The following is a 27,913-nucleotide window of genomic DNA, read 5'->3' as shown; positions in this document are numbered from 1 at the left end:
TGTAAACATGTTCCAAGTTACAAAACTTGGTACAAGTTACGTTGAATATTGTCCCAGTCCTAGCTCCAGTCTGTGATGTTCGTCAGAGTCGTTACTCTCGGTGTCACAACTGTTGCTCTCAGCAGGTTCCTCAGCAACTGGACAGGTTGGTGCTAAAGCCCAACTAAGATTCTATCACAGACAAGGTGGTGGAGTAGTGTTGTTTCCTACAAGCCAAACCCTTTTAATGCACACAAATTAACAGCTGAAACAATTTATTTAAAGCCTTGATGATGAATTTTGAGAATTATGGGAAAAAAAGTCAGAAAGCTAAGATTGAATCAGACATTATTGAGAGGAAGTCGGTGATCCGTTTTCCTCTTCCATAAATATTTACAAGAGATATTTTGTCTGTTTTGAAAAAGAAAAAAAAAACATTTAATTTTTATTAAGTTTTGAAATTTAGAAAAAAATAAACATTTTTTAGAAAGAGCATTGATATTTTTTCAATGGGATTTAGAAATTTGTGGAAAATTAAGAAAAATTATACAAAAATAGATCTAAAAATATTACTGGTGTTTTCAGTAACTTGGATGCGGAAGTTAGTTCCTATTTCTGGTTTCGGTTAGGAAACGGCAGTTCTAGCCAATTTTTCCACTCTGAGCATCCTTAAACTGTTCTTATAGAGGTTACCAACCTGGGGTCTATGACCAACAAAGTGCTGTCTGTAAGGTTACCAAAGTTGTTTGCAAAATTTACATTTATAAAATCTCAATACCAATATTATAATCAAAGTCCTGTATAAGGGTTATATCTCTGTATGAAGTTTGAAACGATTGATTTTTAATGTGTGTTTGTGGGGGTAGGCGGTGGTGTTGGGGGTCCTTGGACACAAGGAAAAAAGATTGGGATCCACTCACCTAGACTCTTCAATCCTGGTCCAGATAGCTGAATCTATTAAATACTGTTTTGTGAAAACCTTTATTTTATATGTAAACAAAATATTTTCTGTCACAAATATGTGAATGAAATTGTGTTAAAATGTACAAACAGTGAAATTTATCTTGCTGGCCGGGTAGTTCTGTGTGGGTGCTTAGCACCCGTTAACCCCTGAACCTAGGACCGTCCCTGCACTGCGCCATCCGGTCATGACTTAAATCATGTCTCTTTCTTTCACGGTTTGTTAAAAGATCCCTTAATATGAACTTTTTTTACATCTCAGTACTTGAAACGTGAACCGGCGACCGTTTTACATCAAACAGGACATGGTTTTATTCCAAAAGCAGCGATCAGAGCCAATGGTCACATGACGCAAGACAGAAGTGGGCGTGGCTGTGGTTCTGCAGTCACATGCGCAGGAAGCTGCGCTCGTTATTCGCTGACAGCAGCGACACGGTCGCGTGCTGTTGGTCAGCTCCACTGGGTTTATGCGCACGTGATCGGTATGAGATGTATATCGGCGTGTTGTGTTTACATCTGGGCAGAAGCCAGATGTGGAGCTGATCTGTCCGCTCTTCGCTGCTTTCCTTTCTCTTGTCTTTCATCGCGTTTTACGACATTGTTGTTTATTTTTCAGGAACTGCGTTGATGTAGGCGCTGCTGATGTTTCTCTGCTAGCCACCAGAGAACTAAACTTAGCGGGTTCAAACAAGAACGAGGAACCGGAACTCGCAGCTACGTTTGGTTGGGCCGGATTCTCACCGAACAACCGGACTGTTCAGCCGTCACCATGTCGGACACGGATCGTTCGCTACCGGCCGTCAGGAGGCTGAGCTACGCGGTGGGACACTTCCTGAACGACCTGTGTGCCTCCATGTGGTTCACCTACCTGCTGGTGTTCTACCACTCAGTGCTGGGCTTCCACAACACCAACGCAGGTGGGTCTGCGTGTTTCTTCTGAACATCCCTTAGATCCCTCTGGAAACATCTCCCGGCCAACATGTCCACCTGCAGGACACCATCATCTGACCTCACGCTGTCCGCTTATCCTGATCTCATCCTCCAGAAGTGTCTGGTCAGGGAACTGGTCCAGGTCATTCTCTTCTCACACATCAGCATTCATTCATAATGAATTCATTTAACTGAATGCTGATTAGATTTAGATATTGTTTTCCTTTTTTCTTAGGTTAAAAATCAGGTTTCAGTTGAGCTTCATGCAGTCTACAAACAGCTGCAGTCACTGAGAGGTTGAAAACTGAGCGCTAACGGCAGCAAGGGGGAAAGGTGAAGCACAAAGGTTAAAGGTCAACAGTTTCCTGGTAGATGCTTCTGACAGATTTGATTGTCAGTCACACTATGCTAGAAGCTGCTGTGGTTCTGCGTGTAGCCTAAGTGTTTTCTAGAGAATGGGAGACTGATGTTTATCTCCTGTTGGAGAAGATCTGACCACTCTGAGACTCTTGCTTGTCGGCCACAGACCAGTTCTCAGACCAGTTCTGACCAGTTCTCAGACCAGACTGGTATGGAAGATAAAGCGAGGTTAATGGAGCTCTTGGGTAAATAAGCCTTTAATAGCTGCAACACCATTTGTGTCTGTCAGAAAAACTCTGATCCAACCACCTTACTTCATATTTTTCTCCATCCACCAGTCAGTAGCTCCCTACTTAAACATCGTGTGCCATTTAGTAAGTGGTTACTTTTATTAAAGTGTTGATAAAATATAAAGGTTTTAAATAAAACGTAATATTCCATAAAAATATGGAACCTTTAATATTTGATTGATGAGGAAAATAGGTACTTTGGGTATGCCAGGAAAACAACACCTAATAATAATTTGACACAGAGGCAAAAATATAATTTATAAATCTCTCTCTCTCTCTCTCTCTCTCTCTCTCTCTCTCTCTCTCTCTCTCCTCTCTCTCTCTCTATATATATATATGGGCGGCGCAGTGGTTAGAGCTGTTGCCTTGCAGTGAGAAGGTCCTGGGATCACTTCCCGGCCTGGGGTCTTTCTGCATGGATGTAATTTTGGGGGGGACAGGGGGGACACGCCCCCCCACTTTTTCCAAAGTCAAGTTTTGACCCCTGCACTTTTTACCGTTAAAAAACAATATTAATATTAAAGTGACACTGGTTGAGCTCTAAGACCAAGCGGAAAACAACCATTTGTGTTGAAGCCTGTTTCCCATTAGAACATACTGTAAAGACCCCCCCCCCCCCCCCCCCCCCACACACACACACACACACACTTCTAAAGTGAAAATTACATCCATGGTGACAACTAATGGGACTTTAACTTTTAACTTACCTTTAACTTGTTTGACATAAAACCAAAAGTAAGTGGTCTATTAGGTCTTCTAGGATTCTAACCCCCCCCCCCCCCCACACACACACACACACACACACACTTTCCCCAGACATAATCAGTCATTCACCCATGCACACACACCAGCTTTGATGAGCTACGTTGTAGCCACCGCTGCCCTGGGGCACACTGACAGAAGCAAAGCTAACCATACACTTGCACCACCAGTCCCTTCGTCCACCACCAACAGCAGCAAAATCATTTGAAAACGAGTGCGTGTGTTCTAAAGCTCCTCGGGGGTGTCAGAAATCTTGAAGGCACTATTTCAAATACACACCATTTACAATCAAAGAAACATTTCCATTAAGCTCCATGCTACATTCAGCCTACAGAAGCTGCCGTACTGTTGCTGACTTGTGGATGTCTCTGTGTGGTTCAGGTGTTTTGCTGCTGGTTGGACAAGTAGCTGATGCTCTCTGTACACCTCTGATTGGCTACGAGTCGGATCAGACCGCTGGATGTGGAAACTATGGAAAGAGGAAGACCTGGCATTTAATTGGTGAGTCAGACACTAGATGGAAAGTAGGAAGAAACTGCTGGGGAGGTTTGCAGCCGAATCTTAAGTGACTGGAATGAAGATCAGCACATGCAAATCCAAGGCCATGGTTCTTGACAGGAAAAGGGTGGATTGTCAATTCCAGGTCAGGGCAGAGGTCCTACCACAGGTGGGGGGGCTTACATATGTCAGGGTCTTGATCAAAAGAGAAGGAAGGAGGGAGTGGGAAATCCACATATGGATCGGTGCAGTGATGCAGATGCTAACCCGGTCTGTAATTTTGAAGCCATAAATCAAAACCGGTGACCTTCCTCAACTATGGTCACACGCTTCGGCCCAATGATCAAGAACAGGATTGCAAATACAAGCTGCTGAAATGAGATTCCTCTATTGGCGGGCTGGGCTCGGGGTGAGGAGCACAGAGGAGTGGAGGAGATGCGGGTGTACAAGTCAGCTGGAGAGCAAAGTAGCTTCAGACTGCAGGTCTTGGCAGGTTTTTTTTTCCTGATATTTGGACATGTCTCCTCTGATTGGCTAACAGCAACACGACTCTACCACTGACTCCATTTGATCTGCAACATTGATGTTTTATCTCCACAAATAATACAAGTCTGAAGGAGTTCCGCTGTGTGGTGGAGTTGCTAATGCTAATGGTTAGGTTCTACTAGTCTAGACATAGTCTGTGACATAGATCTGTCGGGCTTTTCAAATCCTAGAGTTTAACCTAGGGATGCACCGATGCCACTTTTTCTAAACCGATACTTTGATCTGAGTACTCGCCGATACCGATTACTGATACCGATACTTCTAACACACAAAAAAATGCAATGTTTTGGAATACAGGTTTTATTTTCTTCTCTGCTTTCAACAGGAAAAGACTGTGAGGTAGAAAAAAATATATATTAATGGAAATGACCAAAAACCTAAAATATTAGGTGAACAGAAATGACAAGTTACCACATTGGTATCGGCTCCTGGTATCAGTTAACTTTTACTGATACAGGTGCATCCCTAGTTTAACCCTCTATCTTCTATCTGAAACTAGTTCAAGAGATAGGGTTAGAAGACTATTTTCATGTTCAGTCTGCATGAAAAACTCAGTGACCGATTATAATCAAAAATGTTTTTTCAGTGATCTGCACCTTTAAAATGTGCCTTGAACCCAAAAATTGATTTTTTTTTCTACAAGAGGAGCAAGATCCCTGTCCCTGTCTCCCCGGAAATCGGCAGAAATGGTCAGATTTGAACTTAAGGAGCTGTCGAAAACGAGCCTGAATGTGATTTCAGTGCTTGTTGAACCACCGCCAGTACAGGGCTTTGTTGTCAGATGGATTACTTCTTCAAACCAGCACCACTCCAGCTGATGGAGAGTCGGAGTGCAACCAAAATGCTAGCCACTAAAGGGTTGTACAGTTTTGTGGATGGACTGGGGAAAACAATCCAGGCAGGGAATCAGCTAGCATCTCCTTCGCTTGTTCTATGTTAAGCTGGTGTGTGTGCATGCACGTTGCAGGGTTGGTTGAGTGGCACGGGTCGGCTTGTGTCTGCGAACTATGGAATGGGGGAGGCAGGGTTTGATGAAAAAAGCACAAGCGTCTTTTTTCCGGATAGAAGTGATGGCGGATGGAAAAAAAAACGTATTTATAAAAGATGACATCAACAATATTCTTTTATCATATAGTGCACCTACTGTTGCTCTGTAAAACAGGCCTATTCAATTACTTTCCCTACTGGGCCTGATTTCAACATCGTGGATCAGCTTTGGGCCGGATACCCAAATCTTTATGTATTTTACGGACAATGTTTAAATATAAAATTTTTATATTTTGACTGATATTACCTCTACCACTAATACAATGACAACAAAAAAGCAATGCACAATGTCTTTTATTGCTTTAATGATCTGTATTAATTTACCAGCTGCAGAGCTGGTAATACAAACATTTGTTTTATTAACCTCGAATAACTCAGTCGCAGCTACTAAATAAACATTTACAATAACTTGACCGTTATTCTTGCAACTTTAGTGCGAGAGGTGGCACTTTTTGTTTTGAACAAGACATGGAATATTTGGCTCATAGGAGCTGAGTGCAATGCGTAGACAGGAGTGCAGAAAGGATTCAGTGAGAGAGGAGCGCAGGTTTGTTTTGATTGCATTCATATGAGAAAAGCTGGATTCACAAATTTAGGTGGATCCAAACATACTGAGAAAAGTCACAGCTACATTCTTGACGTTTGGGAACTGATGGGCATTGATCTGACTCCAAAACTTAGCGGGGCCAATTGTGCGCAGCTCTTGTGGCATTGTAAGTGATGACTGCATGTCCACCAACTCCAGGAGGAACTGTCCCTCGTCGATAGAAGAGACCACTTTCTTAGCTTTGATGGACAATGTTTCCTCAGCGATGGCAGCAAATGGATCTTTCGTTAATTGCATCGCCTCTGTAGGAAGTGACAGATCCTCCAGGCCACTGGTGAAGTTGTCCTTCAGTTTCGCGACTAAACCAGTCATTTCTGCCGTGACTTTCGGAGGAGAGGTGGCTTTACGGAGTGTGGGAAAATGTAGCATTCTTTCACCAGTCAAGTCTGTTGCGAACATGTTTAGTTTAGCCTGAAAGGCGCTTGTTTGCTCCACAAGCTGGGCTGGGTCATTGCTGGCCTGGGTCTCAGCTAGCATAGACATGAATATGTAGAAGCCACACTATGGCAGCTCCAATAGACAGCACCAGTCCAAGGGGCATCTACATATATATGTCCCTGATTGCTAAAATGGTGTTGTGTTCAAGTACAATATCAGTGTGGGAATTTCTTGCATGCTTAAACAGTTTTTCAACAGTTTTTTTCCGTTGGTGGTTGGGGGATTGGGTGAGGTGGGCCAGCTGGGTAGGGCCCGCGGGCCGGATGTGGCCCACGGGCCGCCATTTGAATAGGCCTGCTGTAAGGTGTAAAATAGCATTACACAGGCCCTTTAAGTTTTAGAAATGATTGGCTTTTCTTCAGGAAACCATTAACTTGTGGTTTCAGTGCAGCGACATGATCACATGGGGCTCATTTTATTGTTCAACTTTGGTCGTCCTGTTTTTAAAGTTACACTGGCTTCTCTGCTTCTACGTCCTGATGCCTGTGATCTATAAAAACCTTCAAAACCAACATATGTTTTATCTAATTTACACAATCAATGAAATATTAACTTGTTTACTCATTTATATATACATAAACAAAGCCAGGTGTTGCAGTGTAATTATCTTCCAGTTCCCTCTCAGCCATTGAGGTTGCCATCTCATGAAGTGGATTGATGTAACCAAGCATTGAACTTTGCTCTTGTACCTTGTAGAGAAGTTTGGTTTAACAAGCTGATTTAATGACAGTGGTGATGGGGAACATGGGATGATTCAGATGTGATCCATCATCTGAAGTGAGTGACCCAACAGCCTGCAGAGGAAGCCTCTCAGTTATAGTTGGTTCCTGAAACACATTCCTTCCTAACAAGAAAACATAGCGAACCATTTGTTTAAACTGGATCAACAAATATTTTTGACAAAAATTTTTTTGTAAAATTTTATTGGGAAGCTGCAACAACACTATAACACACCAAACACGGGTTTCAGTCATGGTTCGAATCTTTTTTTGGAATCGGCAGAAAGGAAAAGAAAAGCAGACAAATGGCTTTGCTTCCTTTTTATTTTGTAGAACACAGTGCAGCATTTTCTGTTCAATTGCAACTTGCTATAAAAATAGGAATTGCACAAAGGTCAGATTGCTGATTAAATGTTTAAACGGCTTGCCTATGTAGACACGATAACTCCCCGCATGCACTGCTTTCACCCATTTCCTTCCTGTAGCACAATTTATTTTTCTTTCCTCCTCTTCTACAGGTTTGTCCCCAACATTATTTTCAGTTCCCACCCAGTTAATGTAATAATTGTCCGAGGCATTTTTCGTGCGCCACCACCTTCCTCCTTTCTCAGCAATCAGAGGTACAGAGTCAGTCAGACACATCTCTAAACTTCCGTTCATCTCCAAGATCTTGGAAAAGGTTGTGGCTAAACATCTCACAGCTGCTCTTGATGAACAGAACATCTATGATGGTTTCCAGTCAGGTTTTCGTAGAGCTCATTCCACTGAAACAGCTCTTCTTAGGGTCTCTAATGACCTTCTGACCAACAGTTGTCATGTTGTGTGGTAAGAGTCTAACCCCTGACATACAGAATCAGTCCAAGGAGCCAGGTAAGAGTTTAAACAATAATTTATTTATAAAATGTGTGAACTAAAATTGTAGCGGAAAGTCCAGCTGAATTCTTCGGAACGGGGTTCGGGTGTGGTGATCTAAAGACAGAGAGGGTTAGGTCCGGTATGTGTGATCTTGACTGAATTTTGGAGTTTCTGAGGACTTACAATCTCAAAGCGAGGAGGACTTGGGAGGGGAGGAAGTCCAGGCTGGGGTGCTTACATGAGGCAGGGTTCCTGGAAGGAGCTGTAGTTTGAGGGTTGAGGGAGCTGAGCGTAGAAGGCACTCGAAGGTCCGTGAGGTTGAGGTAAGCACTGGAAAATGGGGAAGTCTGAGAGACGGGTTTACCTTCATGTGATTTGGAAGAACCAGGCGGACAGAGGGGTTGACAACTGCAGAGATGGCGTAGAGGCCGATGTATTTGGGAGAGAGCTTCCTGCAGTGATCCTTGAACCGGTTGTCCCTAGTTGATAACCAGACGCGCTGTCCAGGTGCATAGTCTGGGGCGGGTCTCCGGTGCTGGTCGGCCAGGCGCTGATTGTGTTCAGCGGCCCTTTGGAGAGCCTTCTGTGTGGCGGACCAGGTACATCTAGCAGTCCTGAGGAATAGGGGAACCGAGGTGGCTGTTTGAGGAAAACTTTGAGGGGAACAGACAGGGTTGGAAACCAAGGGAGGGTTCAACTGGGGACAAACCAGTTGCAGAGGAAACATGGGAATTGTGTGCGTACTCAATCCAGGGTAACTGCGAACTTCGGTTGGAAGGGTTGGAGGAACACAGACAGCGAAGCATAGCCTCCAGCTCCTGGTTCATCCTCTCACATTGTCCATTTGATTGAGGATGTAAACCCGAGGTAAGTGTGACTCCTTACCCATCCATCTTTACTCTTCAGAAACCTGTAACTCTCTCCTTCAGTTTTTTAATGAGAAGGTCAATAGAATCCATCTCTCTTTACCTCATTCCTCCCCTCCCTCTCCTGATTTATTTGAACCCACCATTCCGTTCTCCTCCTTTGAACTTCCCCATCCCTCAGAAATATTAGATTACATCACCAAATCCAAACCTTCCACCTGTCAACTGGACCCTATTCCAACTGTTTTAGTTAAATCCTGCCTTTCTTCTCTGCTCCCTTTTATAACAGCCATTATTCATTCCTCACTATCCTCTGGTACGGTCCCATCCCTATTCAAATCCGCTTCAGTCAGCCCTATTCTAAAAAAACCTGGTTTAGATCCCAATGATTTCAATAACCTCCGTCCCATTTCCCATCTTCCCTTCATTTCCAAAGTCCTTGAGAAAACTGTTGCATCTCAGCTCCATTCACATCTCACCCGCAATAACCTTTATGAACAGTTTCAGTCTGGCTTCCGTCCCCACCACAGCACAGAAACAGCACTTATTAAGATCACTAACGACCTACTCATTGCTGCTGATTCTGGTTTAATCTCTATTCTTATTCTCCTCGATCTGAGTGCGGCCTTTGACACCATTTCTCATCCCATCCTCCTTAATAGACTCTATTCCTTAGGCATCACTCACACCCCCCTCCGCTGGTTTCAATCTTACCTTACTGGCCGCACTCAGTTCATCCAGTTAAAATCCTTTACCTCAGAACCCTCCCCAGTCAAGTCAGGTGTGCCCCAGGGCTCTGTCCTGGGGCCCCTCCTCTTCATAGTATATCTCCTCCCTATCGGCAAAATCTTCCGCAAATTCAATATCCAGTTTCACTGCTTTGCAGATGACACCCAGCTCTACATTTCCAGTAAGCCCAACTCAACTCTCCCACCATCCTCCCTTACACTCTGCCTCTCTGAAATCAAATCATGGTTCACCTCTAATTTCCTCAAACTCAACGGCAATAAAACTGAACTTCTTCTTGTTGGCACTAACTCCACCCTCTCAACATCTGACAGCTTTTCTTTAACTATTGACAGTGCCACAGTCTCCCCCTCACCTCATGTCAAGAGTCTGGGTGTCATTCTCGACAGCTCCCTTTCTTTTCAGGCTCACATTAATAACTTAATTCGGTCAGCATACTTCCATCTACGTTCCATAAACCGTCTCCGCCCCTCCCTGACCCCTCACACTGCCGCCATTCTCGTCCACAGCCTCGTCACCTCCCGTCTTGACTATTGCAATTCACTTCTTTATGGTCTCCCCAACAAACTCCTTCATAAACTGCAACTGGTCCAGAATTCAGCAGCCCGTATTATCACCAGAACCCCTTCCTTTCACCACATCACGCCGGTTCTCCAGCAGCTCCACTGGCTCCCAGTTAAATTCAGGCCCATCTTCAAAATTCTCCTCCATACCTTCAAAGCAATCCACAACCTCTCTCCTCCATATATCTCAGACCTTATAAGTATTCACACCCCGTCCCGTTCACTCAGATCTTCTTCTTCCATCCATCTTGCGGTTCCTTCTGCCCGTCTCGCTACCATGGGGAGCAGAGCTTTCAGCCGCTCTGCTCCTCGACTCTGGAACTCACTTCCCCCAGACATCAGGAACATCGACAGTTTTACCCTTTTCCAATCAAAACTCAAAACACATATGTTTAAATCTGCCTACAACCTCTGATTTTATTGAAATGTTTCTCTCTGTTTTTTCTTCTTTGAGTTTTATTATTGTTTTATTGTATTTTATTACGTGTGTTGTGTAAAGTGACCTTGGGTGTCCTGAAAGGCGCTTTGAAATAAAATGTATTATTATTATTATTATTACTTTGGCCCCGAGACAGGTGGCAAAGTCTTTCCAAACTCGTGATATGAACTGAGGGCCTTGGTCAGAGAGAATTTCTACTGGGATGCCGTGTAATCTGAAAACATGTTTGACTAACAGGTTAGCTGACTCTGTGGACGAGGGAAGGGATTTTAATAGTATCAGGTGGCAGGCCTTGGACAACCTATCCACCACCGTCATGACTACTGTGGTGGTGTTTTAAAGTCACTGAGAAACTGCATGCATGCAGATTGTTGTTTTGCTGCTAATACAGTAGCAGGTGTAGCTGCTAATACAGTAGCAGGTGTAGCTGCTAATACAGTAGCGGGTGCAGCTGCTAATACAGTAGCGGGTGCAGCTGCTAATACAGTAGCGGGTGCAGCTGCTAATACAGTAGCGGGTGCAGCTGCTAATACAGTAGCGGGGTAGCGGGTGCAGCTGCTAATACAGTAGCGGGTGCAGCTGCTAATACAGTAGCAGGTGCAGCTGCTAATACAGTAGCGGGTGCAGCTGCTAATACAGTAGCGGGGTAGCGGGTGCAGCTGCTAATACAGTAGCAGATGTAGCTGCTAATACAGTAGCAGGTACAGCTGCTAATACAGTAGCGGGTGCAGCTGCTAATACAGTAGCGGGTGCAGCTGCTAATACAGTAGCGGGGTAGCGGGTGCAGCTGCTAATACAGTAGCAGGTACAGCTGCTAATACAGTAGCAGGTGCAGCTGCTAATACAGTAGCAGGCGCAGCTGCTAATACAGTAGCAGGCGCAGCTGCTAATACAGTAGCGGGTGCAGCTGCTAATACAGTAGCAGGTGCAGCTGCTAATACAGTAGCGGGTGCAGCTGCTAATACAGTAGCGGGTGCAGCTGCTAATACAGTAGCAGGCGCAGCTGCTAATACAGTAGCAGGCGCAGCTGCTAATACAGTAGCGGGTGCAGCTGCTAATACAGTAGCGGGTGCAGCTGCTAATACAGTAGCGGGTGCAGCTGCTAATACAGTAGCGGGTGCAGCTGCTAATACAGTAGCGGGGTAGCGGGTGCAGCTGCTAATACAGTAGCGGGTGCAGCTGCTAATACAGTAGCGGGTGCAGCTGCTAATACAGTAGCGGGTGCAGCTGCTAATACAGTAGCGGGTGCAGCTGCTAATACAGTAGCGGGTGTAGCTGCTAATACAGTAGCGGGTGCAGCTGCTAATGCAGTAGCGGGTGCAGCTGCTAATACAGTAGCGGGTGCAGCTGCTAATACAGTAGCGGGGTAGCGGGTGCAGCTGCTAATACAGTAGCGGGTGCAGCTGCTAATACAGTAGCGGGTGCAGCTGCTAATACAGTAACGGGTGCAGCTGCTAATACAGTAGCGGGTGCAGCTGCTAATACAGTAGCAGGTGCAGCTGCTAATACAGTAGCAGGTGTAGCTGCTAATACAGTAGCGGGTGTAGCTGCTAATACAGTAGCGGGTGCAGCTGCTAATACAGTAGCGGGTGCAGCTGCTAATACAGTAGCAGGTGCAGCTGCTAATACAGTAGCAGGTGTAGCTGCTAATACAGTAGCGGGTGCAGCTGCTAATACAGTAGCGGGTGCAGCTGCTAATACAGTATCGGGGTAGCGGGTGCAGCTGCTAATACAGTAGCGGGTGCAGCTGCTAATACAGTAGCGGGTGCAGCTGCTAATGCAGTAGCAGGTGTAGCTGCTAATACAGTAGCAGGTGTAGCTGCTAATACAGTAGCGGGTGTAGCTGCTAATACAGTAGCGGGTGCAGCTGCTAATACAGTAGCAGGTGTAGCTGCTAATACAGTAGCGGGTGCAGCTGCTAATACAGTAGCGGGTGTAGCTGCTAATACAGTAGCAGGTGCAGCTGCTAATGCAGTAGCAGGTGTAGCTGCTAATACAGTAGCGGGTGCAGCTGCTAATACAGTAGCGGGTGTAGCTGCTAATGCAGTAGCGGGTGTAGCTGCTAATACAGTAAGCAGGTGCAGCTGCTAATACAGTAGCAGGTGTAGCTGCTAATACAGTAGCGGGTGCAGCTGCTAATACAGTAGCGGGTGTAGCTGCTAATACAGTAGCAGGTGCAGCTGCTAATACAGTAGCAGGTGCAGCTGCATATTTTTGCAATAAAAATGTTATGTTGTAATGGAATTCATGCATTAGTTTTTGTTTGCTTTGAACCCAGAGCAGACGTCACACGCCAGACAACATCAACACTGCATACTTTAGTATTTGTTCATTTATCGTGAGTAATATCGATATCGCAATATTAAGCACTGTTATCGACTATCGCAGGTTTTCCTAATATCGTGCAGCCCTAGCAGGCAGGCTTGGCACAGAAGGGCCTTGAGAAGGGAACAGTTTGTTGACACTTAGTTATCATGTGTTCCGAGCTGCAGAGAGGCCCGGGCTCCAGCTGATGGAATAGCAGGATCCGGCAGATTAAAGGCAACACATGCAGACTCCTGTCTCCATGTAAACCAGATACTGAAGGGGTCAAACTGTACATGAAAACTGACCATTTCTGGACATTACATATCCCCCCTTTTCAAGGGCACGGTTGTGACAGAAACCACAAGTCATTGAATAATCCCAGAGGCCCTAGGGACTCAGACGAGGGAGGAAAGGTTAGTTCCCAGGCAGAGGCATCAGGAGTGAGGAAAGGCAAACCCCCACACCGGAGAATAGTCGATGGTACTCCCAAACTTGAAGAGATAATTCTAAACAGGCAATAATGCCACTTAGCGTAACCCTTGGGCAGTAAGCAGACGAACAGGGACCGGACCAGGTCCCAGGCAAACTGTAGATTTCCAGCAACCACGGCAGGAACCACAGGATGTCCACACCCAATGAACCGGACCCTCAAGCAGCAGAATCAGGCAATGAGGCAGAGAGGTCCTCCCAGGGAGCGAGGACCACCGGCGAAACTCAGGAGAGGAGAAGAGCACACATGCAGGGCACATGAATGTAGACACACATATATCGCATCTGATGCAAAATAACAATAAAAAGAAACCTAGCACCATATGTACCTAAATGTGCTATCGTCTCTCGTCTCGTCTTCCTCCGCTTATCCGGGTCCGGGTCGCGGGGGCAGCATCCCAACTAGGGAGCTCCAGGCCGTCCTCTCCCCGGCCTTGTCCACCAGCTCCTCCGGCAGGACCCCAAGGCGTTCCCGGACCAGATTGGAGATGTAACCTCTCCAACGTGTCCTGGGTCGACCCGGGGGCCTCCTGCCGGCAGGACATGCCCGAAACACCTCCCCGGGGAGGCGTCCAGGAGGCATCCTGACCAGATGCCCAAACCACCTCAACTGGCTCCTTTCGATCCGGAGGAGCAGCGGTTCTACTCCGAGTCCCTCCCGAATGTCCGAGCTCCTCACCCTATCTCTAAGGCTGAGCCCGGCCACCCTACGGAGGAAACTCATTTCGGCCGCTTGTATCCGCGATCTCGTTCTTTCGGTCATTACCCAAAGCTCATGACCATAGGTGAGGATTGGGACGTAGATCGACCGGTAAATCGAGAGCCTGGCTTTCTGGCTCAGCTCCCTCTTCCCCACGACAGATCGGCTCAGCGTCCGCATCACTGCAGACGCCGAACCAATCCGCCTGTCGATGTGCTATGTGAAAGCAAATTATGTGAACAGAGTTCAGGTGAAAGAAATGGATGCAGGAAACTACGTGTACTGGAAAAGTGTTGCAAAAAGAACAAAATGAACAAAACCCTATAATATATGTAAGGGAAAATCAACGCTTCTGAGCAAAAATGTTATCAAAACAGAAGGGCAAAATAATCTGTAGCCCATAACTGGTAAAAATCAAAATAAAGGAGATCATAATAGATATGACATAAAGGAATCAGCTGTAAAGAAATAATGCAGAAACGTATATCTATGAATATATCTTTGAGAAGTAATAATATAAAGAAGAAGAAACACTAAAATACCAAAATGTAAATCAGTGATGTTAGTAATCAAACCTATATGTGAATATACCCCATAAGGAATCAGAGATTAGTAAATAAAAAAAAAGGAAATTGGATAAACACAACAGTTTGTGGAATACTCCCCTTAACCGTTAAGACTTAACCATTACAGAACTTCAGGAACCCACAACATGACCATCTCAAGTCACCCAAGTCTGCATGTCATGTATAGACAGGAAGTACAACCATGCACACACACACACAAACACAAACACAAACACACTTGTGTAACTCGAAACAGAGAACTATGGGACAGATGAATCTGGACAATTGAGATCAACCCCCTGCCCATATAGGACATTGTCTTTTAGCCAATTAGGATGGAAACTTTTAGCATGTAAAATAGTGTTTCTATCTGTAGGTTTCCTATACACGGATGTATGTAAAACTCCATAGGCATCTTTAGAGATGGTAAGGTCAACAAAATGAATGAACTCCTTACTGTATTCCAAAGACGGCCTAATGTAAGAGTTAATGTATGGAACTCTTTCAGCTCTGTTTCTGACCCAGACCAAAATAAACAGACATCATCAACGTAGCGTCTCCACCAAACAAAGTACTTAAGATACACAGTCCTTACGCAGTTAAAGGCAAAGTCTTCTTCCCATTTGCCCTAAACCAGACCTGCAAATGAAGAACTATAACAAGCCCCCATGGGACACCCTTTTATCTGTTTGTAAATCTTGTCCTGGAACATAAAGATGTTGTTAGTTAAAGTCCATTCAGTCAATGAGACCAAAAAATTAGTGGGTGGAATTTCATTTGCTGGCCGTATACTCAAGTAATGTGTGAGTGCTTCAAGACCCCGCTGGTGGTCTACACTCACCTAAAGGATTATTAGGAACATCATACTCATCTGGTGTTTGACCCCCTTTGCCTTCAGAACTGCCTTAATTCTACGTGGCATTGATTCGACAAGGTGCTGAAAGCATTCTTTAGAAATGTTGGTCCATATTGATAGGATCGCATCTTGTAGTTGATGGAGATGTGTGGGATGCACATCATGGGCACGAAGCTCCCATTCCACCACATCCCAAAGATCTCTATCGGGGTGAGATCTGGTGACTGTGGGGGCCGTTGTAGTACAGTGAACCCATCGTCATGTTCAAGAAACCAATTTGAAATGATTGGAGCTTTATGGTACGGTGCATTATCCTGCTGGAGGTAGCATCAGAGGACGGGTACATGGTGGACATGGAGGGATGGACGTGGTCAGAAACAATGCCAGGTAGCCCGTGGCATTTAAACCATGCCCGATTGGCACTAAGGGGCCTAAAGTGTGCCAAGAAAACATCCCCCACACCATGACACCACCACCAGCAGCAGCCTGCACAGTGGTAACAAGGCATGATGGATCCATGTTCACATTCTGTTTACGCCAAATTCTGACTCTACCATCTGAACGTCTCAACAGAAATGGAGACTCATCAGATCAGGCAACATTTTTCCAGTCTTCAACTGTCCAGTTTTGGTGAGCTGGTGCAAATTGTAGCCTCTTGTTCCTGTTTGTAGTGGAGGTGAGTGGTACCTGGTGGGGTCTTCTGCTGTTGTAGCCCATCCGCCTCAAGGTTGTGCGTGTTGTGGCTTCACAAATGCTTTGCTGCGTTCCTCGGTTGTAACGAGTGGTTATTTCAGTCAAAGTTGCTCTTCTATCAGCTTGGATCAGTCGGCTCGTTCTCCTCTGACCTCTAGCATCAACAAGGCATTTTGGCCCACAGGACTGCTGCATACTGGACGTTTTTCCCTTTTCACACCATTCTTTGTAAACCCTAGAAATGGTTGTGGGTGAAAATCCCAGTAACTGAGCAGATTGTGAAACACTCAGACCGGCCCGTCTGGCACCAACAACCATGGCACGCTCAAAATAGCTTAAATCACCTTTCTTTCCCATTCTGACCTTCAGTTTAGAGTTCAGGAGATGGTCTTGACCAGGACCACACCCCTAAGTGCACTGAAGCAACTGCCGTGTGATTGGCTGATTAGATAATTGCATTAAGGAGAAGTTGAACAGGTGTTCCTAATAATCCTTTAGGTGAGTGTATTCGGTATACAATGCTTCCACATCCATTGTGACAAAAAAAAGTATCAGGGCCAATATTTTGCAGTTCAAAACACTTATGTGTCTTTAACAAATGCTGGGAGTGAAGGTAAAAAAGGTTTGATAAAAAAGTCTATGTACTTAAATACTGGTTCAGTTATTCGTTCATTTCCTGAGACAACAGGTCTCCCTGGAGTGTTGTCAAGACATTTATATATCTTTGGTAGCATATAAAATGAAGCCATTCTGGGGTTTTCATTATCCAGAAATCTAAGCAACATTCTCTGTTGCCTCAGAAAGCAACCCTGTGGGATTGAAAGCCAATGTTTGATAAAACACGGTGGTATTTAACTGACAAAGTGCCTCTTTCATATACATTTCCTTACACCACACAACCGCATTTTACTTTGAATGGGCTTTTGCCGTACTCTTTCCCCAGTGTTGTTGTTTGACAAAGGCCTTTGGCTGGAATTTATGTTCTGAGCACGTTTAGCCTCGTATCTTGTCTTCCGTTTGACATAGGAGGCTGACACTTGCGCCGACATATCATCTCAGAGATACACAAAACATACTAACGGTAGCTCGCGACACACTTGAAAGTTGCTCACCTGGAAGCAGCCAGCAGTAAGATAAAAATCTCATTTTTGCACCAATCTTTTGGCAAACGTGTTCTACTGGAAATACGCGAGTTAATTGCTCAGGTTGCAGCACGGATCCCCGTTTCTGATCTCAGCGGCTGCAGCTGCAGGTGGACGAGCTTCTAAAGAAGATGGAGTCATGTCGGTGATACAGACCTGATTCTGAGCCACAGTAAAGTCCTATCTGCGGTAACAGCTCGTTAATGCAGGTAAATGACAATTGTTTATGAACACACAGGCTTCCAAACTTATTGTTCAAGACAATGTCAATTAGTGACTTGTGGCATTCTGAGTCCCTCTGTATCCAGTGTCTCTGGCCTTGGTCTCCAAGATCACCATGATGACAGCTACCTTCTTTCCAGCTATGATTTCCACAGACGTAATCCAGTATTCCTACCCAGAGTGTCTGGGAAAAAAACACAAATGACAGGTGTGTCTCCGAGACATACAAGCTGGCAGAGTCTTATAACCACCTGGTGGTAAACAGCATTGTATTTGTTATTTAACGAGCAAACAATATAATAAAAGCTGATAAGCATTTCTCCATGGATAATCACAAAGACGAGTAATAATTAGGTCATGCTTACCATAAACTCATCAACTTTGTCAGCGCTTTTGCAACACCACCAGAAATGATTCACAACGTCCTTCAGCCAATGACAGACTTCCACAACTCTCAGCTCTTTTGAAAGTGTTTCTGTGGTCTGGATAAATGCCTCCTTCTCCATCACATTGGAGTTCCAATTGGTCTGCTGCTGTGGCCACATTGATGATCCCCTTGGACTTAATTTCCATGGTGGTGTAGGTGCAATACTGGGTGCTGTGTCCAGGTGAATTATCTCTGGCATCCCCTGCACAAAGAATAGGTTCACTTGGCAACGATGATTAATGTCAATGATTTGGCTACATTGCTATTATTCTAATGGGGAGGTTGGTGTTGTATGTTAACCTTTTTCATAAATTCAATGCAGGTAGGCAGGAAACTCTGTTTAGGTTTACCCAAAAGCACAAAATCTTTCCCACATAGGCGCTCGATTTCCTTGGACCTCATCTAATCCCAGAAATCTTTGATGGAGTCTACACAATATGTGTCTTGAATTGTGAAGAATGTGTTGCGGTTCACAGTCTCCATGTTAATGAATTTCAGAGGGAGTGAGATTTGTGTGTAGTTGTTTCCTGATAGAAGTTTGTTTGTTTTTAGTTTTGTTTAGTTTATTTCAAACAAAGAAAACATACATAATTTTTTAAAAAGTACCACAAACAGAAAAAAATACATATCATCCCATCTGTGTTTGAAAAGGAGTAGGCTGAAGTGGAAACTTATATGTCCCTACCCCTTTATACAAGTAATTTTTACTTGTTTACTTAAATCTAACACAAAACCTACATTAAAACAAACAAAATGGTACAAGTCACCAAAAAACCACCAAATTATATGGAAAAAACAAAAAAAGAAAAAAAAAACATCTTTTTACAATTGATACAATTTACTTTTCCTTGGAATAAAGGACACCCACATAAATCATCTATTTTCCACTATATACTTGTTCAGAATATGTTTTTTATAATTCATTTTAAGCACATTTATATTTGTACTTACTTTGATTTCTTCTTCTAAATTGTTCCATAATTTAACCCCTATTATTGTGATACACATCTGTTTTAATGTTGTTCTAAACTTATGGATCTTTAAGTTTAGTGTCCCTCTCAGGTTATATCCTCCTTCTCTCTCTGTGAACAGTTTCTGTATTTTATCAGGCATTAATTTATTTCTTACTTTATACATTATTTGTGCTGTTTTGTATTTAACCAAGTCCTGGAACTTCATTGTCCGTGTTTCAATAAAAAGTTCATTTGTGTGATCCAAATATCCTGCATTTGTTATTAATCTGATAGCCCTTTTCTGCATTGTCGTTATTGTTTGTAAACGACTTTTGTACGTGTTTCCCCAGACCTCTACACAATAGCTCAAATATGGCAATAGCATCGTATTGTATAATATATAAAGTGCTTTCTGATTAAAAATATACTTAGCTTTCCCCAATATAGCAATGCCCCGTGCAAGCGTCCCCTAACATATTTGATGTGTGGCTTCCAACAGATCCTGCTGTCTATGACCACCCCAAGAAATTTTATTTCATATACTCTCTCAATTTTTACATTATTAATTACTATATCTAATTCATTGTATCTACTTTCATTACCAAACAACATAAATTTTGTTTTCTCTAAATTTAGTGACAGTTTATTTACATTGTAGCTAAAAGGAAATCGCCTGCTTCAAGTCCTAACTTCTACATTTTCTGGGAATTCCAGGATCAAATGTTGTGTCCTTTTGGACAAACATGCAGAGAGAAGAAATGTGTTTGGATCAATAGAGATTACAAAAAGTAGGCCGAACAAACATGCACGGCTACAAAAAGGGCCTTGAAAACTACACTGGTTTAGTTTACAGGACCCTTAGAGGAAAGACAACGAAGGTTATTTCCAGCTAGTTTTCACTAAACGAAGGAGACTGCATAAGGAAGAATACATCAAATACAACGAGAACTTGAGATAGGAATTTGATACAATTATATTGAACTACATAACTCTACATTTAACTGTGTCAGACACTGCATGAAGTGCTTACAAAATAGTCATCAGTATTTTATGTATTTATTCTTTATTTAACCAGGAAGGTCCTATTGAGATTAAAAACCTCATCTTCAAGAGAGTCCTGGCCAAGAGGCAGCAAAAGTTACAGTTAAGAAAATGGTTTAGTTACACAGACATGTTATGTACTAAATTAGAGAATGCAGTTACAACACAGGGGTTCCTTCTCAGGGGCTCTCAGTCTGGTTTTAAATGTGTTCAAGGAGATAAACTCGGTTAATTTCCCATTGTCCTGCAGCCTGTTTCATGCAGAAGGAGCAGAGTGAACAAAGTCCTTTTGCCCAGTTTGGTGCGAGTAAACGGAACACAAAGTCACAATTGATTATTTACTCGCAGACTGTGAGAAGTTACACTTCTCCTTGAGATTAAGTTACCAGAGTTGCGGACTCGAGTCATATGACTTAGACTCGAGTCAAACTCAAGTCATTCTTTTAAGGACTTCTGACTTGTCTTGATAAAATCTATAAGGATTTACGACTTGACTCGGACTTGAACGCCAATGACTTGCGACTTGAATTGACTTGAATCTGTTGACTTGGTGATGACTTGAGCATATTTTATATTTTTGCAGAAAAGTGGCATGACATGGACAAAAATCATAAATCATTCTTCGTTCTGGGTTTGATCTTGTACTGTTGAATGCAGCAGCACTTTGTTTATAAGTTTCAGTTGTACTTTCTGCTTGTTTGAGAAAATAAATGAAGCTTTAAGAAACTTTATTTCTGGAATGTATTTATTATCATTGTCATTAAATTGAAGTTGGACAGATGACTTGAATATGACTTGAAAATATCAAAGTTAAGGACTAGGACTTGACTTGGACTTCCACATCATTGACTTTGGACTCGACTTGGACTTGGTTGTCTTTGACTTGGACTTGACTCGAAAGACTTGTGACTTGCAAAGCAGTGACTTGGTCACACCTCTTTAAGTTACAGATGTAGTTGGAAGTTATCCAAGCATGGCCTTCTAAATGAACGTGTACCAATGTCCCAACCTTTGACGGGAATGCTTATATTTTTTGTTAGAGGGAAGCATGTAAACTACTTTTGCGATACTCTTATGGGCTCGACACACGGGAGGCGACATCGCCTCTCCTCCATTCATTTTCAATGAGACATGCGCAACAAAGCGATAATCGCGGGTCTCCCTTCTGCTAAGCGAAACACAAAAAACGTGCATGTGAAATTTTGCGCTCGTGCACGTGTCGTGCACAGGCGACCCAGCGACGCGATCCCAGAAAGTTGAAATATTTTCAACTTTTCATCGCTGTCGCTCGGACGAGGACCAATCAACGGAGGTTTCATTCACTGACCAATGAGCGGGCAGAATGCTCCGTACATCTCCAAGCAACCATGGAAGAGAAGTTTATTACTATTATGTTTTATGTAGTAAAACCAGAAGTAAGATTTCACATAACTCTAGCAGCACCTTGTGAAACATCATCTCTACCACTTTATTAACTCTGAACCGCTTAAATAACCTTAATTCCCTCCAACCTGACACAGCCAAACAAAACAACGGAAGTTTCGATTTCGCCATGGAACAGAACGCGTAGACGGCTTTGCCGCTACCGCAGATCGTCTCCCGTGTGTCAGGTAATGAAAGCGACAGCGACGAATTTAGCTGATCGCGGTCATTTGTTGTCTCCCGTGTGTGGAGCCCCTTATTTTGATTAATACAGCCTGACAGGATGTGTTGTATAGCGCTTTATTGTGACGACTGGAAGTGTGTGGGTTGGTTGTTGGGGAACTTGACTGCTGTAATGTGAAGTGACGGAGCCTCTTGCGTTCATGGCCATCATCCTCTCTTCATGTGCAGCTTTTATACAGTTAGCGTCATCCTCTCAGGACCCTCAGTTACACTGCCTCGCTTTTGACCCCATGTGTCACTCACGTCGCATTGCCAACACTGGAGTCTTGCATATGACTGGAACATTTTCCTTCGAGCCTTGGCACTGCTAACAACCTGTGTGGTTTGTCTCTCGTGAGTCTCCTGTGACGGCATGCGCAGCCACTGGCCATATGCACTATGGAGGTAGGACACGTGGAGAGAATGGTTTTTAACTAGGGATGTGAATCTTGGAGCAACCCACGATTTGATTCGATTCCGATTCTCTGGGTGTCGATTCGATTCTCGATTTAAATCAATTCACAATCAATGTTAACAAAGCCTGTCAGTTCTGGGATTAACTACTTTGTTGTACAAGTTAGTTAAAGCTATGGGACATTTTTATTTTACTTTATACTGGTCATGTTCAAAAAATGCTAATTTACAATGTAAAATAAAGTGATTCTAAAACTGTAAACAGAAGCAATCTTTTGACCAAAAGGCAACATTTATTTTTGCTTACCTTGTAAAATATAACAAATCTTTAGTTATCTAACAGTAGCTTTGAAAGTAATACAGTCAAATATTTGTCAAGTATGTGTAGAAACAAGTTTAACATTTGAGTCCTCAACCTGTTTAAAAAAGTGCCTCCGATTTCTTACAAAGGAAAATATGTTCTCTCATTTATCAGTAACTTCAAATAAATACGCGAGTAATCCTGAGTACTCACGTATCAACTTAGAAAATAAATACTTGAGTAATCCTGAGCCCTCACTTATCAACTTAGAAAATAAATACACGAGTAATCCTGAGTACTCACGTATCAACTTAGAAAATAAATACTTGAGTAATCCTGAGCCCTCACTTATCAACTTAGAAAATAAATACACGAGTAATCCTGAGTACTCACGTATCAACTTAGAAAATAAATACTTGAGTAATCCTGAGTCCTCACTTATCAACTTAGAAAATAAATATGAGAATATTTCAAATGAATGAGTATGGAAAAAATTGCATTCAAGTGCCCTCTTATCTGCAGATTCAAACATAAATCATCTCAATTTATGGGACAACAAAGTAAACAAAGTACTAACTCTCCTAACAAAGATAATAAAACAGACAAAAGTGCATCTCAAACCTGTAACATGCCAAAAATTTGAGTTCATGGGATCGACTGAACCTTTGTGAATCGATTCTGAATCTTTATAAATAAGAATCCCGATACAGACTTGAATCGATTTTTTCAGCGCCTCTATTTTTAACGCTTTTTGCACCTCTAGGGCAACGAGACATTGAATGGCTTGTTGTTTTATAACTGAGGACGTCACATTATTGGTACGGACTATTTGGTCATTGCTAGATGTTGGTGGGGACATTTCTTGTCCGTCCATGCCAAATGTACGCCCTTGGGTTGCAGTAACCAAATGTTACCACAGGATGTCATTTTTACTTCATTTCAACATAATGTACCTTTAAGAAAGGGTTTGACCATGTTTTTTATGTGTATGTGTGTAGTCACCTGACTGAGTGAGCAAAGACACTCTGTTTGTGTTTGTTTGCTTTTCTGATCTAGGAACACTAAGTGTGGTGCTGTCCTTTGCCTTCATCTTTAACCAGTGCCTGGGCTGTGACCCCAACACACCTCAATGGGCCAGTTTGCTGTACTTCACTCCGTTCATCATCATCTTCCAGTTTGGCTGGGCTGCCACTCAGATCTCTCATCTGTCCCTCATTCCAGAGCTCGTCACCTGTGAACACGCTAAAGTAGAGCTAACTGCGTACAGGTAGCATGACTCAAAACACACCACAGGCCAGAGTCAGGGATGGGTTGACCCTGATCACCACTTTCTCCTCTGTATGAGCAGGTATGCCTTCACTGTCATAGCCAACATCACAGTGTACGCGCTGGCTTATCTGTTGTTCCATGTCCTGAGCGGAGCAGACGATGACCCACTCAGCGACACACTCGGACCAACAGATGTTGTTGTCTTCAGGGTGAGGACTTTTTACTGTTTTTGCAAATTTACGAGTCAATAACAGTCAACATGAAGGTGAAAAATTGAAAGGAAACTTATAGTAAGTAATATCCACTTTATTAGGGTTCCAAGCCCAAAGGCAGAGAACCCTATTGTTTTTATATGTATTTTTCATTATTAGGGTTCCAAGCCCAACGGGCAGGGAACCCTATTGTTTTTGTACAGATTTTTCATTATTTTCCCGGCATTATTCTTCTCCGCTATGGGCGCAGGAGCCAGAAAATCCCAGAAAAATCTGACATGGCAGTCTGATAGAAAATCCTGACCGCTACTCAGCCTCCAAAATTTGTACCCGGAGTCACCTAGGTGGCGCTGTTGCGAAGGTCAATGCGTTTCAGCTACTAGCTCCCAAAGCATACCATAGGCCCTACAGTCAAACGCTTTATATGTGCTTGATCCTTGGATGATTCTGCATGTCGTTTTTATTGGCCACGCCTATTTCCGCCCAACTAGATATTTTGCCAGATCGCAAAAATGCTAAACATAATTTTAATCACTAATCTGTCATTTTTTGTCGAATCAATTTCAAACTTTGTACATATGATCTATAGACTAAGCTAAGTCGTTGTGATGAATAAAATGCGGAAATATTGAAAACTGGGCTAATGACATCATGTCAAATTAAGTGTGCTAGCTAGCACACGTCCTAATTGATGATATCTCCACAATGTTTTAGGTTTAGATGATGAGACTTTAGACTCTTACAAAGTATGAGCTGTAATCCACATCTACTTAATTTTGTTTTGATTTACCAATAAGGGGTGCTAAAGAGTCTAAAGGTTTGTTTCAGCACAACGGCTTGATGGATTTACACAGAACCTGGCACAGATGTTTATCATCGGACCCTTAAGCTATAATTTGAAAATGATTTAAAAGAGGGCGTGGCTCATAGGCTTTAAAAATTCTTACCCTTTAACTCATGAAAAATATATATTCTATGCAGAAAGTTACAGTTCATATCAGTAATAGTGTCATCTATAATCACAGAAAAAATTTGAATTTAGTCCAATAGGTGGTGCTGTTGTACCCAAAAAATGTTTTGGGCAATTTTCTCCCCATTTCTTCAGTAAAACAAACAAACAAATGATCTCATCCTGTATGTTCATTGAGTCAATCAAATTTCGATGAGTACTTTCAAAAATGTTTCTAAACTTATGCAAATTAGTAGAAATTTGCATAAAATTCAAACGTACTTTTGTTAACTCCTCCCGGCTGTCAAATCCAATCAACTCAAAACTTTGCCTGACAAGAGGGGAGGAACGGCTGACCAAACGATGTGGACGGATTTTTGATGATTTATTTTTTTTTGGAAATTTGACTTTTTAAATTAAATTTTTTTAATGAAAACTTTTTTTAGTATACTTTTAAAAGATTTTGACATTTTTCAAAGCTGTTCATAACTACTGTTCCTAAGGTCAATTCAAGTGTATCTGTTTATTTTTAGCTTGATTCAACAATAGGGGGCGCTATAAATAGGAAGAATTTACTGCTGAACTGGCTAAATGGATTTGCCTGAAACTTGGTGGTTGTCATCTTTATAGAGTCTTAGGTCTGCAATATCAATATGGTAATGATCGATCAAAGTGGGCGTGGTTTACGATTGTTTAAATTTTCAAATTTGAAAAAATTCCTATAAATCATTATTTGCATGTAAGAGGCAAATATCGTTAGGCTGTGTTGTCTGTGTAGCGTTGAGTTCATATCACGAAGATCGCCGCTCCATGAAGAAGTTTGCACTTTATATTTACAAAAATAGGGGGTGGGGGCACGCTTACAATTAGAACTAATGCATTTAAGCCATCTAAACAATAAATCCAAAGAAATGTAAGCTTACAAACTGAAATCATGAAAGTGCATGACAGTACTAACGTTCACTGTTGTGGGGACATGGATGCTGCCATCACATGTTAGCTTTAGTCTTTATTCATTTTTATGTTGTGTACTGTTTTTAATGCTTTAATTTCTGTGAAGCACTTTGGTCGGTTTTATGCTGTTGTAAGGTGCTATACAAATAAAGCTGCCTTGCCTTGTCCTTGCCTTCAAAATGAAAAACTTTAAATACAAAAGTTTTTTTAGTAAAACTTCAAAAGGTTTTGACATTTTTCAAAGCTCTTCATATCAACAGTACCTAAGTTCAATTTATGTGTATATGCTGATTTTCAGTTTGATTCAAAAATAGGGGGTGCTATAAATAGGAAGAATTTATACTGTCAAAATGGCTTAATGGATGTGCATGAAACTTTGTGGATGTCTTCATTTTACAGTCTTAAGACTATAATATCAATATGGTAATGATGGCTCAAAGTGGGTGGTTTAAGATCGTGTAAAATTTCAAAATTTTAAAAATTCCTAAAAATCTTTATTTGCATGTAGGAGGCAAAAGTTTTTAGGTTGTTTTAACTGCATAGTAATGAGATCATATAACAAAAATCGCAGCTCCGTGAAGAGGTTTGGTCTTTCAATTTACGAAAGTGTATTTTTAGGCTAGCAGTTGTAGCACGAATTTCATTATGCCAAACTTCTTGAATTTTGGCACAGAGTTCACTCTTAGGTGGTTTATGAAACACACAAAATGTAGTCCTGATTTGAGCACCCCCTTGTGTTTAACATTAGGATTATTCTGATTGACAGCCACTAGTACAAATATTATTTGATTTTCAGATAAGTTTTACATTTTTGATCCTTAGAAAAATATAGGCAGATGTCCCACATCATAAAAGCAATCTATGAATATTAAGAGATTTTTGTAAGAAAGCATAGATTTTTTTAAATGCTTTTTAACTTTGTCACATTTTTAGTATTGTTGAACAAAAAAGTAAATAATTTTTTTAGAAAGTTTTTATAAATCACATATAACATTGCATGTATGGTGATCTGAGAATTTTCCACTAATTTTATAAAATAGAATTTTTTTAATGAATATTTTAGTTTTGGGCGTGACCATTAAAATTACATTTACCCATTTTTCCTTGAAAAAAAAGCTTTGAATCTACTGATTCAACAACAACACCATTTTCTTCCACATGTTGACATTGCCATGTGAGAATATTTTGGTAATTTTGTGATGATGTATGATTTTTTTTAAGGATTTTTAAAAATCATTTCATCAGTAAGTCATACAATGAAAGTCATAGATTTTGTTGAAATTGCATTGACTCTAGAGACATTAATAAGTATTATTATTATTCCCAATATACTATTGAGGATCAGATAATTGTTTGGTAATCTTTAGATCAAATATGGATTTTATAATAAAGTTTTTGTTTTGGTCAATTTAATTTTAAATCTCAATATAATTTTTTTATTGAAAAAACATTTAATTTAGAAACAGATCATGATTTTTCATGGTCCCATGATGATCCAAGAAATTTTTAGAAATTTCTTTAAAAAGAATACAATTTTAATTAATTTAATAAACATTGTCAGTAATTATTTAAATGGTAAATGGCCTGTATTTGTATAGCACCTTCGTAGGGTACTACAACCCCCCAAGGCAACTTAACAACACAATCAGTCATTCACCCATTCACTCACACAGTCAGACGCTGGTGGGGATGAGCTACAATGTAGCCACAGCTGCCCTGGGACTCACTCAATGCGTTTACATGCAGCCAGTAATCCTTTTAAAACCCGAATTTTCACAATAACCCGGTTCCGCAGGTCCTTGTAAACGCCGCCAAAAACCCGGATATGCTCATAACCAGGTTTTTAAAAACCCGGTTACTACACCTTTTCTAACCCGAATGTTTGGTCGTGTAAACGCATACCGGGATATCCCCATCAAAGCGTGTGTTCTGCGCATGCTCTGTTCGCAAGGAATCTTGGTCTTTTGAGTAGCGAGACGTCTTGTATGCGCCAGAACACCGGAAGCAAACAACAAGTTGGGGGCAACATGGTGAGTCGCGGCACAGCACCACACTTTTGGAGTGACGAGGAAACTAAAGCACAAACAAACGCGGTCGCTATCTCTTCCGAACTGGGAAACATGTTGCTTTCATGGATACCAGAACAAGAAGAACCGGAAATTATGCAT

At 42.1% G+C, this 27,913-nt stretch overlaps 1 protein-coding gene across 2 annotated transcripts in view; it reads left to right on the top strand.

Annotated features, from left to right (window-relative positions):
- The first annotated feature begins 1,572 nt into the window (after nt 1-1,572).
- The window catches only part of mfsd12a (major facilitator superfamily domain containing 12a), a 39,066-nt gene continuing 12,725 nt past the window's right edge, over nt 1,573-27,913 (top strand). For both annotated transcript variants that reach the window (XM_054751643.2, XM_070541809.1), the window contains exons 1-4: nt 1,573-1,856; nt 3,663-3,782; nt 23,418-23,628; nt 23,710-23,839. In XM_054751643.2, the coding sequence (XP_054607618.2) occupies nt 1,709-1,856; nt 3,663-3,782; nt 23,418-23,628; nt 23,710-23,839 (609 nt within the window). In that variant the 5' untranslated portion in view covers nt 1,573-1,708. The remainder of the gene's footprint in view (nt 1,857-3,662; nt 3,783-23,417; nt 23,629-23,709; nt 23,840-27,913) is intronic.

Source organism: Nothobranchius furzeri, chromosome 11 (genome assembly GCF_043380555.1).
Source record: "Nothobranchius furzeri strain GRZ-AD chromosome 11, NfurGRZ-RIMD1, whole genome shotgun sequence".
NCBI classification, from domain to species: domain Eukaryota; kingdom Metazoa; phylum Chordata; class Actinopteri; order Cyprinodontiformes; family Nothobranchiidae; genus Nothobranchius; species Nothobranchius furzeri.
Note: the sequence above shows the minus strand (reverse complement) of the source record. Positions and strands in the feature narration are given on the sequence as shown.